The sequence below is a fragment of the Podarcis erhardii genome (genome assembly GCF_964252035.2).
Source record: "Podarcis erhardii genome assembly, chromosome: Z".
NCBI classification, from domain to species: domain Eukaryota; kingdom Metazoa; phylum Chordata; class Lepidosauria; order Squamata; family Lacertidae; genus Podarcis; species Podarcis erhardii.
The window spans coordinates 25913386-25933908 of NC_138504.1; the positions used below are offsets into that span (position 1 = coordinate 25913386).

At 43.3% G+C, this 20523-nt stretch overlaps 1 protein-coding gene across 1 annotated transcript in view; it reads right to left on the reverse strand.

The window, feature by feature from the left end:
• Nucleotides 1-20523, reverse strand: part of AMMECR1 (AMMECR nuclear protein 1) — a 131824-nt gene that overhangs the window by 40625 nt on the left and 70676 nt on the right. Inside the window, exon 3 of the mRNA XM_081847165.1 lies at nucleotides 16667-16777. Coding sequence (XP_081703291.1) covers nucleotides 16667-16777 — 111 coding nt within the window. The remainder of the gene's footprint in view (nucleotides 1-16666; nucleotides 16778-20523) is intronic.

The following is a 20523-nucleotide window of genomic DNA, read 5'->3' on the forward strand; positions in this document are numbered from 1 at the left end:
TCCACAGATTACCTCTATCCTCTATGCCTTTTCTCAATCATGTTCTTGACACTGAAAGTGAGAAAAGCACCTGGGGTGATAAGCAGTGGGCAGAGAGAGAGAGAGAGAGAGAGAGAGAGAATTTAGCACTCCTTAATTGCATAACACTTAAATTCTTTTTTTAAAAAAAATATGTTTTCAACATGATCTGAGTCTGCATTATTTCTAGTTTTGGGCTTACATGCCAGAAGTAGCTTTTGAAAGTTTCACGACTGTTAATTCAGGTGCAATTTACACTGCAATTTGGTACATGTTGATTTGCAAAGGCACTTATATTATGTATCACAGGCAAAGTCTGAACCCAGTTCCCACTAAGAATGCCTGCAGCTGTGTCACAGCCCTCTCAAGTACCTTGCCCCAAAAGGGGTATTTGCAATAGGATGGTAGTTGTTCAGTACCATTCAGTGCAGGATGGGTTTTTTCCAGGAGTGGCCACAATATCATCTTCTTCAAGGTGGGCAGTACCATCTCCTGAATTCAGACAGTCATGCTTCACCCCAGCTAGTTTTAATCAGCCAAGAAGAGGAAGGATGAAGAGGGCACATCGTTAGGTGCATGCAAGCACCATGTCAATGTAATCAGGTTGCAAAAACTGAAACTGATCCCACAGAACATGGTTTGATGGGGCACTGGAAATCTCTTCTGGGACTGCATCAGTCATGGCATCTAGCTTGCTAAAGAGAAGACTGTCTTTGTCCTCAAAGTGCTTAACATGGAGGGTCTCTGGGGTGTCCCAGACTCCATCCGCTGATATACTGTAGGTGTCAACAGCTAATGGACCACCCTGAAGTTCTTCTGGGCCGTTTCTCGAGGATGCACCAAAGCAGGCCCTCTTCACTGCTTTCACCATCATGCTCTAGCATATGTCCAGTCATTGTTGCACTAACTCAGGGGTAGTCAACTTTTTTACACCTACCACCCACTAATGCATCCTTCTTGATGGTAAAATTTCCTTACCGCCCACCAGTGTTCGATGGAAGGAGGATTCAGTTTGTGCCATAGAGCCCCCTACCGCCCACCTAGAATCCTGAAACGCCCAGTAGTGAGCGGTAGGAACCAGGTTAACAACCCCTGCACTCTAACCGTCCTTGACTTGTTTCCTCACATGTAACTCCCAAGTACACCAGGCAGCTGAACGTGCTCCACTGGATCAGAGAGTATGCTCAGAAACAATTATATCTATAGTCCTCTGAATCTCAAAATTCCAGAGCAAGTCAAGGGCCTCAGGACAATCACCAGATCTACCAACTAGAAAATCCCTCGGAGCATCCCTTTTGAGTCCTTAGAATAAAGTTTAAAACCTGTAAAGAAAAAACAGCAAGAACACCAAAGGGGCAGAAGACCTGCAGTTGCTGAACTCCCTTTAAACCTGGTTAATGATTCTTGGTTCCTCAGAGAACAAAACAACACTGAAAAGGTCCTAGCCCCTGATAAATTAGATAGCTGCTGAGCCAGCAACAGCACTATCACATAAAAAGCAAACAAACAAACCCTAATTAAATAATTAAAACAGATTGTGGAGCTCAGCCAAGAACGACCTTTCTCAACGCCATCTTGGCAGCATCCTTTTGAGTCTGTAAATCTCTGCTGGCAGATCATCCCAACAGGTCCCCCACTTATGTGGGGTGAATTGGTAAATACTGCGTTGGATTCCTCTGTTGCACAGCTCTAAAAAGTCTATTTTGCTTGTTTATTTAAGACACTTATATACTGCTTAATCATTAGCATTTCTGAGCCCTTGCAGTAGTGGAGACACAAGATGGGATACAGCCCAATGTCACCTGAATAAAATTCAGAGCATAACCAAAGGGCTAAGGACTGAAGAGGTGCTTAAATTAGGATGCATATGCACAGGATGTAGCTTTGGACTCAACAAAGCCTCTATGTGTGGACCCCCAATCACATAGGGGCTATGTGAACTAATATTAGAAACCAATATAGAAGTGAGAAAAACAGCCAGTTCTGCAGGAGGAGAAAATGTTTTTCTGTATTGTTCATAGCAACTGGTATTGAAAAGTTGGAATATATTACTGCAGTGTACCCAAAAGAATCAAATCAGCAGGCCAAAGCAGAACTACTCAGTTTGATTATTATCTCATATCTCATTATTTCTACATCAATATGATTGCACATGCCAGATGGTCAATATATAGGGTTATAATTCCAGAGCTTTTTGATTGTGCATTATGTTTTCAAAAATAGTAGAAATAATTTCCTAATAATAGGCTCCAGTAAGACCCTGAACTATGTAAAGTGCTAACAGTTTACATTTTAGGAAAGCTCTTTTATGCTTTATACTGTTCAGGAAGCATGTGAAATCATACTATTTTTAAAGTCTTTAGCCATGTCACACAGGAGTAAGACTAAGGAAGGCTAAGAAGAGAATCGCCCACTGCAAACCAATACAGTGGTACCTCGGAACTTGAACGGCTCCGTTCTCGAACATTTTGGCTTCCGAACACAGGGAATCCGGAATTAAGTGCTCTGGTTTTCGAACATTCCTCGGAACATGAACGTCCAATGTGGCTTCCGCGGTGCAAAAACCTAGTTGCTGGCCAATCGGAAGCCACGCCTTGGAACTCAAACATTTCGGAAGTCGAACGGTCTTCCGGAATGGATAATGTTTGAGTTCTGAGGTACCACTGTACAGGCAACAACCCATTTAGGTGTGTTCAAATGACACACAATTGTGCACATGTGCATGGCGCCAAACCCGGAAGTAGCCCCAAAATGTCATAAAGAGAGCCAGTGTGGTGTAGTGGTTAAGAGCGGTAGTCACGTAATCTGGGGAACCGGGTTCGCGTCTCCGCTCCTCCACATGCAGCTGCTGGGTGACCTTGTGCTAGTCACACTTCTTTGAAGTCTCTCAGCCCCACTCACCTCACAGAGTGTTTGTTGTGGGGAAGGAAGGGAAAGGAGAATGTTAGCCGCTTTGAGACTCCTGAAGGGAAGTGAATGGCGGGATATCAAATCCAAACTCCTCTTCCTCCTCCTCTTCTTCTTCTTCTTCTTCTTCTTCTTCTTCTTCTTCTTAAAGATGTCATGAAAAGGGGCAGGACAGGGTAGGGGCAGAATGGGCTTACATGCACTCTGCCCATGCATGTGGGGGTCCAGAACATAAGCCCCACACAAAACGAGGATTGCTTGTCTGGAAAATCAGAGTTGATTAGGAGAGCAAAGCACCAGAATTACAACCAAGAATAGTTCATACAACCTATGAGCAACCTATGAAAATACCTATGATAATATCACATACCCTGAAATCTAAACGGTGCAGGTTCACCACAATTATCATTGAAATGTGAAGGTGCTCAGCACAAATTCATTATTTATCGGTAAACATTGAAATAAGCACTGCTGACTGAGGATTTAAATTATGACTACACAACCTTTGTAGAAAGGCAAATAATAATGTACAAATAATGCTGTTAGTAAGTCAGCAATAGCGTTTTTTGTTCTATAAAATCAAACCTACAAGAGACAGACAAACAGATACAGATACAGACACAGACACAGACACAGACACACACACAGAGAGAGAGAGAGAGAGAGAGCGCTATACCACTGCTTGCATTGCTCACCAACACTACCTACAGTCCATGACTCCCCAAACTACCTCCCCGACACATTCCCTGAACTACAAACCCTCAGACCAGTGGTGGGAAACATTTTTAGCTCCCACAAGTGGACAAGGCAACCCACCTTTCAATCACATGAGTTGCCCAAATCGCAACACCAAAGACTGAAATTAGGAGTATGGAAAAGCTTGTAAAATCTTGTCATGCACTGATCACCCCATTGCAATTCTACTCCTCAGTGACCCTCAGTGTCCTTCGAACCCAAGCATCTCCCCCCCCCATATCACTTTCTCACTACCTAACAGCATCTTTGATCTTGCTCCATATCCATCAGTCCCCTCCTCTCGTAACCAACTAACATTTCTTTCTCCCACATCTCTGTCTCTACCCTTCTCTTCCTGTAAAAGGACCTTCCCCTACTATCCTTCTTTCTCTACCCAGAACATCCCTCCCCCCCCACCACACATACCCTCATCTCTCCCCCATGAGCACATATTCTACCCTCACATTTTCCCCTCCCTCTTTCTATCCAAGAACACATTATTTTATGCCCCCTCCCCACACATCTCACCCCAAATCCTCTTCCCTCACACAACACTCCAAATGCATCCTCTGCCCCACACGTATTTCCTGAAACCTTTCTTCCCTTTTCCCCAGAGGGTGGACTGAAAGGGAAAGCGCTGGACCAGAGTGGAGTAGCCTTTGCAAGCTTTCCCTCTCTTAACCTGCTGCCACTGTGTCTACCATGGGGAGCCAGAGAAGGATGGCTGCATTTTTCCCCTCCTGTCTTCTGTAACCAGTGGTGGCAGTGATAAAAGGAGAGTGGGAAAGCCTGCAAAGCTCATCCTGTGCTGATCTGCCCACCCACTTCCAGTTACCTCCTCTTTGTCCCTGAGGCCACTTGTCTACCAGGGCAGCTTACCAGCAACTGCCTTGCTTCATCGTCGCTTTCTAGGCCTGCGAGGCTGCTGAGGCTGAAATGGTGGTGTTTGTGTCCAGAGCACAGTGGAAGCAGAACACACTGATTGCTAAGGGACTTCCCTGCCCTACCTGTTCTGCTGCAGCTCTTCCGCCTCCCCCCACAAAACCTACACTGGTTGCTTGCCTGTCTACGTTGCCTACCTGCTGCTCTGTCATCCTGCTGCAATTCATGGACAAGCCAAGTACAGCTTAGCATTTTTCTCACAAAAATAATATATGGCAAGTTAAGAAATCACTTTCCCTCAATGTAACATGGATAACAAGACATTTAAAATGAGAATTGGGAAATACAGGAACAACAGTGAGGAGCAGCCTTCCCCAACCTGGTGCCCCTCAGATGCTTTGGACCACAATTCCCATCATCGACTGGCATTGGCCATGCTGGTGCAGGCTGTGAGTTGCAGTTCAAAACATCTGGAGGCCAGCAGGTTGGGGAAGACTGGTGCAGAGGTACAAGAAAGCAGAGTGGCTAACATGCACCAAATATCAGACACAAGAAAATAATTTCTTGAGACTTGAGACTTCTCCCCACTTTCCTTTTAAACCTAATATGACTGCAAATCTCAAAGGGTGGGTAGCAAAGGCCTTCCACAGGAGCAACAGACGCTGGCTTCCTTCTTTCCCTTCATCCCCAGTGAAGAGAGAGCAACACCTGTGTCCTCCCCATCCTCCACAAAGGAGAGGAGGAAGCCAGTGGGGTTCTCAAGTGATGAGAACAATTGAGCAGCTCCTGGTCCTGCTGTTCTTCAGAGTCACACTGTGCAACCACAGCTTGATGCTCACTGAACACTGCTGGTCCAAGGACCACAGTTTGGGAACCCCCAGTTTAAGTCTTGAAAGTTGCCCTTGAACTTGTGCACAGATATTTCAAACATATTAATGCAAAAATAAGCAAATTTTCATTTCATTAAAAGGAAAAGGCATGTTTGGGGCAACCGACCCTGGAAGTGGGTGCATGTGAGGAAAGGAAACTGCAATTCAAAAACTGAAACAGAGTTGAAAGGCAAAGTGTAATACATTTCCATGAACCTGGGAAATTTTAGTTTTTTTTAATACAGTGGAGAATGCAAAAGGCATCAAGATTTTACATGGAGGCAGGAAAGGGAAAGGAAACCCAGCTCCCTTGAACTACAGGGGATCAGCTTTTAAGGAATCTTCCTGTTAACTACATTCTTCCCAAATAAATTATTCTATTCATATTCTCCCATAGAACAAGTCACAATAAAGAAGGATGGGCATGCCTCCCTGGGTAGTGAGTCAAATTTATCTTTACACTGACTGGAGACGGTTAGTAGCAAAAACATGAAAAATGTATTTAATACAACGAGGAAGTGCCCAGTGCCTGCCATCATCCGACAAGACTGTTGCCTGGCAATGACTGCTATGAACTGTTTGCCCAAAAGCCTTCAAATCATTTTTGGTAGGCACACTCCAAATGCAAGGAGTCTATTGCTACACATAATGTTAATTTTCAAATGCGCATACTGTATAGATTTGATCTGTTTGGACTTACAGTTGTTGCATAATGATAGTGTTAATGCAAAAAGAAGAAGAAGAAAAAGCACCTGTTGGGAGTTCAAGGGCAATTATGTTAAAATTGTCAAGGATTTCTGTTTGAGAAAGAGCCCCAACCCATTATTATTCATTATTATTATTATTATTACTTATTAAATTTGTATACTGCCTTTCATCTGAAGATCACAGGGCAGTTCACAACATAAAAATACAACATGAGAACACAAAATAATAAAACCAAAAAACCTCCACTAATAGCCCCCCTCCCATAAACACATTTAAAAGGCCATAGAATGTTAATCAGCCCAAGGCCTGGTTCTTAAGAAATGTTTTCACCTGGTGCCTAAAGATATGTAATGAAGGAGTCACATGGGCCCCCCTGGAGAGAGCAATGCACAAGTGGTAAGCAACCACAGAAAAGGCCTGTTCTCATGTTGCTGCCCTCTGGACCTCTTGTGGAGGAAGCACACAGAGAAGGGCCTTAAATATGGCCACAGCTTCCAGGTGGGTTCATATGGGGAGAGGTGGTCCTTGAGATATTGAATTCCTGAGCTGTTTAAGGCTTTATAGGTCAAAATCAGCACTTTGACTTGAGCCCGGAAATTAACTGGCACCCAGTGTAGTTGGGCCAGGATTGGTGTAATATGCTCAAAACATCTTGTGCCAGAGAGTAACCTGGCCACCAAATTCTGCACCAACTGAAGTTTCCAAACTGTCTTTAGAGGCAGCCCCACCTACAACACATTGCAGTAATCTCACCTAGAGGTTACCAGAGCATAGACAACAGTAGTTAGGCTATCCCTTGTCCACATAGGGGCAGAGGTGGGCCACTAGCCAAAGCTGACGGAAGGTACTCTTCACCACTGAGACTACCTGAGCCTGAAGTGACAGCAAAGGATCCAGAACAACCTCCAAGCTGTGTGCCTCCTGCTTCACAGGGAGCGTAACACCATCAAGAGCAGGCAAACTCCCATCCATCCAGTCTAGGGAACTACATACTAACAGTGCCTCAGTCTTAACTACTGACTAAGACCTTTGGGAACAGTGCAGATTTAACCCAGACTACCTACTAGCTATAAGTTTGCAAATGAGCATCATGCATTTTCTCCCTCTCACTTTTTGTTTGCCTTAAACTGCTGTTATATGGTTCAAACCTGCTTAGCATCAATCCTGGTTTAGCATTACACCCACTTAAGGGACAGGGAAAAGAACAAAGAAAACAGAAAGAGCCCCACTCGATCAACGTAAGGGGTCCATCTAGTCTAGCATCCTGTTTCTCAGAGCTTTTAGGAAAGCTGCAAGCAGGGCATGATGACAATAAACATCCCCTGCTATTGCTCCCCAACCAATGGTATGTAGTGGCATGCTGACCCTTAAGCGGAGGCTTCATCACAACTAAAATGCCTTTGACTGAGCTGTTTCTCAATGAATTTATCTTGATTCCATTTTACACCCATGCAGGCTAGTGCCCATCACTATTATCTTGAGACAGCAAATGCCCCTTGCACTGAGCAGGGGGGAAGGGAGGCTGCTTCCAATTTGCAACCCTTGGTGTGCAAGGAGCCATTTGTCTTCTTCTTCAAGTGCCCCAATGTTTTCACCTTTCTGGAGTCCTGACAAGACAGCTCTTCTCACTCAGGCCACCGGGCTTACTGGTCATGTCACTGTGTAGTCTCTGAATAGGCCCAATGCAAAATGCTAAAATAGTATCTGTAGGTGAAACAGGCTGCCTTCACTGTGAAAATACAAGCTGTAAAGAGCTTTGAAAAGGAATCCTGCAGTGAAGAGTGCATGTCTGGACTGGAATTATTAAAACAATTACCAGTTATGTTGGCTCCTGTCTTTATTCCCCAATAACACCCAGGTGTATCACATAACTTCCTCCCTTCAACCCTTCCCCACATTTCAAATTTTAGACTGAAAGCTCTAAGAGCAGGGGGACATGCCCTTCTGTACTCTGTAAAGTGACATGGACATTGAAAGTGCTACAGAAATCATCATCATCATCATCATCATCATCTGGGAAAGCTAGACGACCTCTTGCAACATAAGAGTCAGTATGACCAAAGGCACCAAAAACCAATGAACACTAGAAAACTTGGGGAAAAATACTAGATTATGTATTGTGAATTAAATAATTGTGCAGTCAATGAAGATATCACATTTCTTTGTGCTTTCTTGTATTTCAGGGTTTATTTCTTTGCTCTGCTTTATGGGAAACCCTCAAAGAAATATGGATTATTCTATTACATTAAAACTACATTTAGCTGTCCTAAATTATGGGAACAGATTTGGATACATGGGCACTAACTCTCAGGAAAATTTTGTATTTGGCTTCTTTAAAGTACCAAAAACAGTGTAATAAATGAAAGCGCAATTATCTCCAAGTGCTTACATCACTACTTTAAACAGTATACATGCATGCACATTATCTGTGTTCTGGGGTACAAATTTCATTTCTTCTTCATTCCCCTTTCATAGAAGTGGAATGGATCTATACTGTAGTCAAGAAGAATCCTGCTAGGCCAAGAATCATGGACTCTACTACCTTAAAACTCTAACCCTACCCCTATCAGTTAACATACAGATTACCAACAACACTAAGGCTAGCAAAACTTCTTGGTCACTTAACACCTACTCAAAATCATGCTTCCTTCATGACATGAAGGTGGTAACAATGTTAAATTTAGGAATGCTCAGAAAGTGGTTTGGACTATGAATTTATGTTTTATGGTGTCTTCAAGTAAATTCTGAATCAGACTCAGAAAACCCCCACCTCTGCTTAAATGTCAGGCCCAGTTCAGAATGGGCTTGCCTGGCTCAGTCCCTACCTCACTGATGCTGCATATGACCCCCTATCTTTCCTTGTTTAGGTTTACTATGTTGCACCATAAAGATCCTGCTGCAAAGTCTTAATTAGACAGCAGGACTCTGGGCCAAGAGCATTCCATGCACAGGGATCCCTGGGAAATAGGTCTTGAAACTAGAAATGCCCAAGGAACCCAGTGGTTGACTAGCATTCTAGAGGATAATGGACATTTCATTTTGAGAATTTCTCCACCCACCCCTGCCAAATGAGGTTAAAGGAAATAAAGATAGTAAGACCGTAACAAATTCAAGGGGAGAACCTTAAGAACGACTGCTCAACAATACATGAAAAATAGTTTGTCAACCTGTTCTGAAATGGTGTAGTAAACTGCTTCCAAGGTCAGTAAATTCTTGAAGAAGCTGGAAAACACAAGGCAATTTTTTTCATAATCTAGATTGCTATAAATCACACATTCTGCTGGTTTACTCAAAATCATACATTTGGTCTGTCATACACTATTTGGGTGCAAAACACAACAAATGCTTCAGCATATTATTTTTTTAAAAAATTCTCTCTCCTACTACCATATCATCACATTTATAGTCATGAAGAATAGTAAAGTCTGTGCCAAAAGAAAAATCCATGAAACATATAGCCAGAAATGTTCTTCACTGTGGGTAGTCTCATCCCTTCTACATAATCTGTGTGATGTGGCCAGTTAACAAGAACTCTATTCCATGCCATTCAGAAAGGACGGGGAGGGGGGCAGGATCAGTGCCAGTAATGTTAGGAAAGCTGATTTTTCATCACATTGCAACCTTTGACTTCATGAATGAGGGGAAAACATGTTACACTGGTCACCTGACTCACCTCTCCCTTTAATAAAAAATATTAGCATAAAAAGTTAGTTCTGAAAATATCAATTCCACTATTTATTCCTTACATACAAAGAGTGACATTACCAGGCATAGAATTCTTTCTCAATTCTTTTTTTCCTGATCACCTTTTCAAAAGATCATTTGGCCAGCCTTTGCCAACCTGGTGCCCTCCAGATGTTTTGGACCACAACTCTCATCAGACCTAGCCAGCATGGCCATACTTGCTGGGTTGAAAGAAGCTGCGGCCCAGAACATCAGGAGGACACCTTGTTGGAAAAGATTGCCCCAGGCTGTTTTCTAACTACTGCACAATAATGTAAAGCAAGAAGCTACTGTGACAACCATATGAAGCCACAGACTTTGAGCATACCAGCAGGTGAACTCCCTGCATTTGATTCAAAAAGCTGAAATTCTGGAAATGCAAAATATGTTACAAAACCCACAGCAATGATATGAAGCACACTCCACTATATGCCTACCACCTGTCAAGACAGGGATGCAGTCCTGAAAAATGCCATCTTGTGACCCACCAGCCAATCTAAACTTAATTCAGTGACTGAACCTGTTGTAGTGCAGTGCACCAGAGCTCGGGCTACAACAAAGCATGTCTCAATTTGATTCTCATCTCTACTGTGAGCTCACTACTAGGTGGCCTCTCTCTTTTCCAGCCTCACTTAAAGTAAGGTTACCAGATTTTTTTCAATGAATCTGGGGACACTTTAATCAATCAATCAATCAATCAATCAATCAACCAACTAAATACTACACGTTCGGGACATTGATGTTGCAGTGATGGCGGTGGCAGCCGCTGCCTTGACCTCAACCACCACATCTCCCCTTCCTCCGAGGCTTCTATCTCCTTTTCCCATGAGCCTGGGTAGCCCCTGAGTTGTTAGTTCTTCAGTGGTGGTGGTGGGGAAGTGGTGTGCGGTGCGTCAGGCATGGAAGGCGAAGAAGGAGGGCCAAGTGTGGCAGCAGCGGTGAGGCTCGGGCAGAGCGATGCCTCCCTTCCCATTGGAGCAGCCCCAATCCATTCCTACTTGCGTGCAAGCAGGAGGGGGCGGGGATCTCTCAGCTGGGAAGGCAGGCTTCCCATTGTCTAACTGAGAGATCCCTGCCCCCTCTGGCTTGCAAGCAAGCTCTTATAGGCAGCGTAAAGCCTCCCTTCATACCTGAGAGATCCCTGCCCCGCTTCTGCTTGCACGCAAGTAGGGGTTAGAAGGCTGCCCTGATAGGCAGCATGAAGCCTCCCTTCACAGCTTAGTTGCTGGGGTCAGGGAAGGTGGAGGCAGCCTGGAAGTTGCATCTTAAGAGCCTCTGCACCACCATCATATGGAGACTTCTATGCAGCTCCTGAAGCCAACCAGAGCCAACTGCTCCGGGCTGCTAAGACTGCCGCTGCTGCTTTTCCCGGGGACATTAGATGAAATCCGGGGATGGAATTTGCCCAGGGACTTATTCTCAAATCCAGGGACTGTCCCTGGGAAATGGGGACATCTGGTAACTCTAACTTAAAGCACACAAGCCCAGCGATCATTTCTCATATCAGAGCAGATAAGCTGGGGACAAGTTAAGAAATTATTGTAACTCAGTAAGGTTTGCAGGTCAGTAAGGCAGAGGGTTTGGCTCCCCTGACTCAAATGGCACTTGCGTGCAAGAACTAGACTTTCCCACACTTTCTACATGAATTGAACAGATGTGAACAAACATGGATGTACTTGTCATGTGTAGTTTGGCCCTTGGGCTATAAAGATATGGTCTCCGAAAGCCAGGTTGCTGCAGTGCATCCTTGAACATCTGCTATCAACTGGGGACAGTACAAAGGCGATAGCCCCCCCCCCCCGCAAGAAAGTGCAAACTGGGCTGTAGCAGTTCCTCAAAAAAGGGCTCTCTCAAAGGATGGCTGCTGAGTTTATAAAGCATAAAAAGAATTTGAATAACAAAGGTTTGTGAAACTGTCCAGACAAATCACAAGAAAGCAAAAATACTCAATGAAAAATCAAATTCACAGCCCTCAGATTCCTCTCCTTCAGAGTATGCCAAGAGAGTTGAATTGCCAGCAATAAATTTATGAGTAGTCAGGGTAAGCACAAAACAGATTTGTCTCATGCCAGTGACGCAACACATTACCATTTGTTAAGTCAGATCCTTTTGTGGCCGGAAGTGAAGATTATCCCTTAAACTGTCCCACCCCTCAAGGTCACCAGAGCTGGGAACCATAAGATCCAACTCCCATTTCCACATTGATAAAGCAAATTCTTCAGTTACTGGCATCCAGGCATTGCTTCCACAACATATAAAAGATGCTATTCAGACCCTATTAAACTGGCTCCAAAAGGGGTAGCTGATCCCTTTCTTCTAGGAATTCTGAAAGTTTCAAAAGGGAACCCAGGAAAAGTCAACATTGGGCCCAGCAACAGGACAAGACCACAAAAGTTTGTATCCAGTGCAGGGAACTGACATTTTCTTTTCTCCCGACTCACCCAGCTCCTCATTTTGTGGTGGGGTGAAGGTCTCCCAAGGGCATCGTAAGGGCCAACAAATAATGACTCCTTTTGACAAAGTGGGAAGGCAAGTGGACTCATTAGCAAGAAGACAGAATTCTTCTGGGGCTCTTGCTATTTAATATTGCAAATTACAAGGCACTAATGGCAAGGTATCAATTATTTTTATGAGAAACAGTGTTGGCATCAGTTCTGCATCAGACTGAAGAGAAATTAGATTGCACAGGCCTTCTGCAGAGAACTGACCGTGGCTACATACAATCTGACAACAGTATATATCCTTTTCTTTGGGAAATGATCCCAAAGAAAAAATAAACAAACAAAAAGGGGAAGAAAGGGGGCAGGGTTCTGGGGAAAATGACTTTGGCAATCCCAGCCACCACTGAATCCGAAGGGTTTGGACTAAACACTATTTTGGCATTAGGTGAAATTCCTGGACTGTAACCCCCACATTAAGTTGCAATCTTACAGTATTAGCAAAAATATGGAGTATTCACAGTAAAAAGGAAAAAGAAATTATAATGTTTAACTAAGACTGAGGGTGGGAGAGGAGTTTGGATTTGATATCCCGTTTTATCACTACCCGAAAGAGTCTCAAAGCGGCTAACATTCTCCTTTCCCTTCCTCCCCCACAACAAACACTCTGTGAGGTGAGTGAGGCTGAGAGACTTCAGAGAAGTGTGACCGGCCCAAGGTCACCCAGCAGCTGCAGGTGGAGGCGTGGAGACGCGAACCCGGTTCCCCAGATTACGAGTCCACCGCTCTTAACCACTACACCACACTGGCTCTCCACACTGGAGTATCCAAGAAGCCAGTACCAGATCTACAGATGATCTGCCCTGTGGGAAAAAAAATATTTAAGACTCCGGGCACCTAAATCAAATGTCCAGGTGCTACGCAATTATGTGCCTGGGACAGATTTGTGTGTGTGTGTGTGTGTGTGTGTGTGTGTGTGTGTGTGTTTGTGTCCCCCAGCTTTGTCTTTCACCTTCAGAACTCAAAGGGGAATTAAAGGGCTAAAGTATTATTATTCTTATTAGTAGTAGTACCCTGCTCATCTGACTTGGTTGCCCCAGCCACTCTTTGCTCTAATATTGTTCCCATTTAAAGAGTTATGGAATGATACAATCTATTGCCAGACCAAGTGGCCAAGTGGCAGCTCATTTATGCTGGCCCACAGAGTAATTTTTATAATTTCCCACAGTCTGGTAGAGCTACCAGATTTTACCTACTATTTATTTATTTATTTATTTTCAATAAATTTGTTACTCAATATGGCTTCTAAGCAGCTTCCAAGTATAAAACCAATTACAAAACATCTTTTAAAATTACAAGCTAAGTTTCACTTTTAAAAATTATTATTATTGGATTGTATAAACAAGGATCATAGAAATACTGGTATGCTTTCGAACCTAGCAGTTCAAAAGCATACCAGTGCAAGTAGATAAACAGGTACCACTGCAACAGGAAGGTAAACGGTGTTTCCGTGCGCTCTGGCTTCCATCACGGAGTTCTGTGCGCCAGAAGCGGTTTAGTCATGCTGGTCACATGACCCGGAAAGCTGTCTGTGGACAAATGCTGGCTCCCTCGGCCTGAAAGCAAGATGAGTGCCGCAACCCCATAGTCATCTTTGACTGGACTTAATCGTCCAGGGGTCCTTTACCTTTTATTACCATAGGAATAACAAGTGATACAAAGAAATAGAACAAGTATCATGCCATTTGTACATCACAAAAATAGCATAAAAATTTGCAGTAATACTTGGTTCGTGACTTGGTTTAAAAGAAAACAATAATGAAGGGGAAACAGGATAGAACAGCCTTAGCAGATAACATTCAACATCACATAGCTACATGCCTAATCAGAAGCCTTTGCAGTTGTGCTTAGATTAAGTATGAGTAATAGTCATTTTTCCTCTTACGTTGCTACCGAAACAATTCAGTTTTAAGGGGAAAAAACAGTTTTCAAAAGTAAGGCAAAGAGGGGGTGAGTCTCTCCTTTATAGTTTCAAACACCATAAGTGCCCTGATCAGCAGTGGGCAACCATCTGAACTTGTTTTCAGTCTGGAAGTTTGGAAACAAGGCCACCCAGAAATAAAGGTGTACTTTGTACATGCTCAGGAGGTTTCCTAGGTATAGAGAAGTATATGAGCCTGTAAATGAAAGTATTTATAAAACAAACAAACAGAAAAATGGACTTTCAAGCACCTGTGAACTTTCAGGTTGTAAATAAACTGAAAACAATTACAGAATGTAGAGTAGTTAGTTGAGAAAGGGGTAAAGAAAGAAACTGGAGTTGAGTGAAAAAGGAACTGGCTTGATCAAGCTGTGAACAGTTTACAGAAAGGATCTGGAGTGAGGCAGATCACGGTTGTTGTTATTATTATTATTATTATTATTAATTTTATTTTATATCACTTTAGATTTGTAAGAAAAAAAATCTCAAAGCAGTTTACAACCTACATTAAAACATCAAATAAAATGATCTAAAACAAAACATTACAAACGAAAATCAACTATAAAGGACACAATTAACAGGAAACTACAACTTAAAGATTTCAAAAGAAAGCATAATAAAGGAGGTCAAGTACAGAATACACATTTAATGCAATGATGTTAACAAAAAAAAATTAAAACATTCCAAAATAAACTAAAATATAAAATAAACATTTAAAACAATTTAATTAGCAAAAGAATAAATTTCTGTTTTAAACATAGCACATTTCTGCTGCTGTTGCTGCAACTGCTGGTTCATGGTAGACAGCGGCTATAGAAGCTTGGGCTCAATGGTCTGGGTCTACACACTAAGAGACCTGTGCTAGGCAGAGAAGCTGAGGGACTCCAAGATGGCGCTAAGTATGCACTCAGTGTCGAAGGAATGTACATCATTAAAATAAAAATATTTCTCCTCCATCCACTGTATAGGGATGTTTCCAGAAGGACCCCGTTTCCCTCTCCCACTCTCTACCCCCAACCACATGGACATGGAATGTTAACATTTCGAACTGGCAGCCCGAAACCTGAACCTTTAAGTGCTATAAGAGCACAGGAAGAAGATTGCTAGTCCAACTAGCTCAATATTATCTACTTTGACAGGCAGAAGCTCTCGGGGGTCTCGTGACAGTTTTCAGTTCACCTGCAACCTGATCTTTCTAGCACAAAGGTGAGGAACCCTTTTCAGCCCAAAGGCCATATTCCCTTATGGGCAACTTTCTAGAAGCTGCATGTCAGTGGTGGGCAGAACCAAAGACAAAAGTAGGCAGAGCAATGGATGTGACTGTTACCTCTATACAGCAGGTCACATCCAGGCATGCAAAAGCCATATGTTTCTAACCCACCCCCATCTCTCCATCCAAGCAACCATGAGGCTTTGTAAAAGTTTTAATGGAATATTGCAGGCAGACAAAGCACTCAAGGAGGGTTTGGAGTGGGGCTGCACAGAGTCCCAAAGGCTGGATGGGGAATGCCAAATCTCTTGTCTCTGTCTCACGCACACATTGCCCCAGCAAGACCTGAAAAGTTCCTGTTCCCTGGAGCTTTGAAAAGAAGTACTCTTCTTACGACACACACTGGAAAATTTTGTTGCAATTCCCAAATTTAAATCAATTGTGCAATTATTGACACCAGTGTGGGCAGCTGACTCAAATAAACATATTGCATGGCAAAATACATTTCCAGTCCCTGGACCACTGCCTGAAGATTGAAAAGGCACACAGTAAGAACAGAGAAGTTAGCTTACGCTGATCCAGTATACCCATCTTTCAGAAAACAGAAAATCACATAAAAATCTATGAGAGACTGAAGTCCAGATACTAATTCTATTATTGGCCACTGCTATAAAAAGAATAAAAAAGTATGTATCAGCCTAGGTATGACTCACAGGTGGCATCAGGTGGCATGGAAGTGAAGGGTTAATTACTACTTACCTCTCCAGTCCAGCAGCTTCCCACTCAAGAACAAGATGCCACTGAAAAATAAGGTGTCATGGAAATGTGTAGGATTAAGTTAATTGCAGCTGATCGGAAGCACCTGCTGGAGAAGTAGTGAGAATACCTGCTGTTTGAGAATGTTGAATGTGTCCATCCAAGCTTTATATTTACACACAAGGTTTTGTGTCACACTTTCCTCAAATAATTTAAAAAAAGAGAAAGGTGATGATAAGGGTCTGTTATACAAAAGCCACAGAAAATTTTAGGCCACAAAAACCTCCTCACAAAAAACAGAACCCAGTTACAAGATTTTGTGACAACAGGCCTATGGAATCAGTAACTGTGTGAGGAAAAAACCTACTGCATTTCAAGCGGTCAGAAATTCCTATCAGCTGAGTGTGGCTGAGATAAATGAAAAGAAACAAAATCTTACCTAGTAAGTGTGTACTCCCTGAGTCCTGAATGCAGGTTCATGGCAGAAAAGGTACCTATACATCCACGCAATCGTTTGTCTCGACCAATCTTCCACGTTACAAAGAGTGGGCTGTTTGGGAAAGAGGAAGGGGAAAAGGAGAACATGACAGGAGTTCTGACTGTGATCAAATCAAGTCACCCACCTCATAGTTGAGAACAAAACTATGCTTGTGAAATGCTGTTAACAGTATTACTATAAATATGCCTCAAGGCTCATTGCACATTGTCAGGGTTTTAGGGAGAGAGGAGACAGAGAGCGAGGGCGAGGAGGAAGAGGACGACAACGAGCCGAGGTTGTCCCAAAGTCCGTCTAGCGAATCAGAGGATTCCCAGAAGGGAGCCCCCCTGGTCAGGTCAAGGGGCAATAGAGAGGGAATCAGTCAGAAAGAGGGGAACGAAGAGGGAATCCCCAGTGGGAGTGGCAAAGCGGGACCAGCTCCCCCGTCGGAACGGAGTGGAGGGGGGGGGAGTTGCCAGTGTGTCAGAAAGAGCAGGACAGGAAGGAGGAAGGGGGAGGAGTTCGGAGCAAGACGTCCTGCCTGAAAGGGAGGAGTGTAGTACCGAGAGCAGCGTAACTGTAGAAAGGAAGGTCAGAGGCAACGTACGCGCGCCAAGTTCAAATATAGAGGCGCGCGGAAATGAGGAGAGCTCTGAGGAGGAGCCTGGTGCCAAAGCACGAAGGAGGGGGGAGCAGGCGGGAGAAGACTCAGCCTCTGGGGAGTCCCGGAAAGAGGGAAGACAGGGGGGCAGGAAGACCCTGCGGAAAAGGAAAGAGAGGAAAAGGTGGAGCAGTACAAGCCTCTTAAATTGGTGCAGGGGAGGGACGGACTCAGAGGGGACTTCTAACATCTAAGGGTAACAGATGCGGAGCCACGGAGTTTGGATGTAATGACGACAATGATCTTCAATAAAACCTTTTGTATATAGCTTGGACTGGACTTTGGTCTCTTGTGAGCTGGGACCCAGGGTGGCTCTGACACACATGTTCTTGAGAATACTGTTGTAGTTGAGGTGTCAAAAATACAGGTAAGTGGAAGGAAATGAATAGGAAGGATAGAATACTTTTCAAGCACTTCTCCAACTTCCTATGCAACACTGTACATGTTTCACTACTGCTTCTGACTGTAGATCAACCTTTCACAACCTGGTGCCCTCATGCTGTTTTGTACTACAGTTCCTATCAGCCCCAGCAAGCTGTTTTAAATGAAACTTTAAGACCTGGTAGTTTAAATCTGCTCTACCTGTCCCAGGCTTTGAATAAATAGCAAAGCTGACTTTAGTGCTGATTTTGAGATTTTATTGCTTCTGCTGTATTCCAAGTACTACTAATTTTACCACGTTTGTTCTGAATAATAGCATTCTACTTCAGTGATGTTTCCATTTGATTGGAAGCTGCCTACAATTCCCCACCCCCAAGGTAGGATAAAAATGTTTAAAGCCTATCCACAAATGTGACTACCCCTTTCCCTCTTTATGACTCACACACTTCTGAATTATGCGTCGACACACACACACCTAGAAACAATTAACTTTCCACAAGTGACCAGGTAAGTGGTTAACTGTGAGCTGATGTGGAAAAAACAGGAGCATTTCACATGAAGAAGGCTGTAGATTTCCATCCCAATACGCTGAAGAGAAATCTCATTAGCCTTACTATTATTATTTCTTGGCCTTCTTATCTACCCTTGACTGTAAGGTCCAAGGGTAGGTTACAACAATATAAAATGCAAGTTTAAAACCAGTTAAAGGAACTTACAACCTGAAGAATAGGGAGGGTAATAAAAATATATCTCTGGTGTCAAAGGCCAAGATAAAGAGGTGCATCTTCAGCACATGATAAAAGCTATACAATGAAGATGCCATGCCTCTGTGATGAGGGAACTGCTCCTTCCCAGGCTGCTACAGTTTGCACTCAACTCATAAAATATAAAACCACAGAATGATTAAAATAACAGAATAGCAGAACATCAATGCAGGAGGAAAGACATCCTACCCCGTCCCCCCCCAAAACAGAGCAAGCCAACCATCAACCAGGTCAGCAGACTCCCAACATCCACCGGCCTCTATACCACAGATAAGGAAACAGGTTGGTTGGTACCCATGGAAGTCTGAGTTTCCATCCCTGCTTTAGAAAGAACAGGATGGAGGAAATCACAGAACATCTCCCAATGATGAGAAAAGATAGCAGAAGTGCATACAGATCTATTAGGAAACTCTGAGGCAGGCCAGAGCAAGTTACATTGAGAAAGTAGGCAATTATCAGTAATTTTAGTCTGTTTATGCTGGTAATTCCCAAGTGGCATGCCAAGAAAGCAATGCTAAGAGTGCTGTGAGAAACAAACTTGTGGGCAGAATTGTGTCTTCCAAATTTCACTGGTGCCTTGTGGAAGCCCAATATTTGCTGTGTGCCCCCCCCCCCACCTCTTGCCTTCTTTTCTGATCAATTCACCAGACAAAAGGGAGATAATAGTGGAAGGGGATAAGCTTGAAGGTAGGGTAAACAGGAGGAATATGCAATTACATGTAGGTAGACTGAGCTGCACGGGAAAGGATTTCTGCAGTACCTCAGAAGATACATCTCAATCATTCTATTCAGTTGATGAAGGAAAGCAGCAGAATAACCGTTCCTTGAATGAAATGTGCCCAGAAGAGTGACTAATGACAGGGAGTGGGACCCCCCCACCCTCATTTAATTTTTCTGCAGAAAAATTTCTATTTCATAATTTCATTAGCAACAATGAATGCAAAGCTTGGCAGTTTCCAAGTTTTTAGCTTTGTTCTCTAAACAGAAGTAAAGCAAATATGCTAAATTAGATCACTCTCTAGGACATTATAAAATTTTCTGATTCAAACTGAAAACTTTCCTAATTCACATAGGAAAACTAAACATTTTCCAAGATGAGAGCAAATATGTTTGAATCAGGAAAAAGAAAATAAATGAAGCTTTCATCAGCTATCAGAAGTTTAGGGAAAATACAGTCATACCTTGGATTCCAAACACCTTGCGACTCGAATGTTTTGGTCCCTGAACACCGCAAACCCAGAAGTGAGTGTTCCAGTTTACAAACGTTCATTGGAAGCCGAACGTCTGATGTGGCTTCCGCAGCTTCCGATTGAGTGCAAGAAGCTCCTGCACTCAATCGGAAGCCGCGCCTTGGTTGTCAAACATTTTTGGAAGTCGATCGGACTTCCAGAATGGATTCTGTTTGACAACCAAGGTACGGCTGTAGTGGTTTAAGCCTTCTATGAAAAAGATTTCTCTTGTCACACTCTATTCCAGTGCAGTGTCTGGAAAATCTTTGGTCCTCAATATCAAGAGTGCCATAAACCTTCTGCAAGTGAGGCTGGGAAGCACACAAGTCTGCACAAAAGAAAAGCTGCCACTTCTGAGCCAAAGCCACTGTTTGCAGACAGCCTTTTTTCAGAAACAGGAGAGCAAATGCTATTCACAGCGACGCTGGCTATTCATTGTGAGTGCACCAACCTGCTGCAGCAACGCAAGGCAAAATTCAGTCAGGGTGCCGCACTCATAGAACCCTTTACATAGACCGCACAAGCAGTGCAAGTATTAATAGAAGCACACAGTTTATGGTGATGGATACCCTTAAGAGAATTAATCACACTAACTTTTCCCAGGCTTAGGGAGGAATATTCAGAATTCTAAAAAAAAACTGGCTGTAAAGCCTTTGACAACCAACCAGGGTTTTCCCCATGAATTTCAACATAAGCTTCAGTTGTTGTTGTTTATCATCATCCTCATCATCACTTTACTCATAAAAATGACTCAAATTGACTTTCAAAAAGTTAGCTCAATCC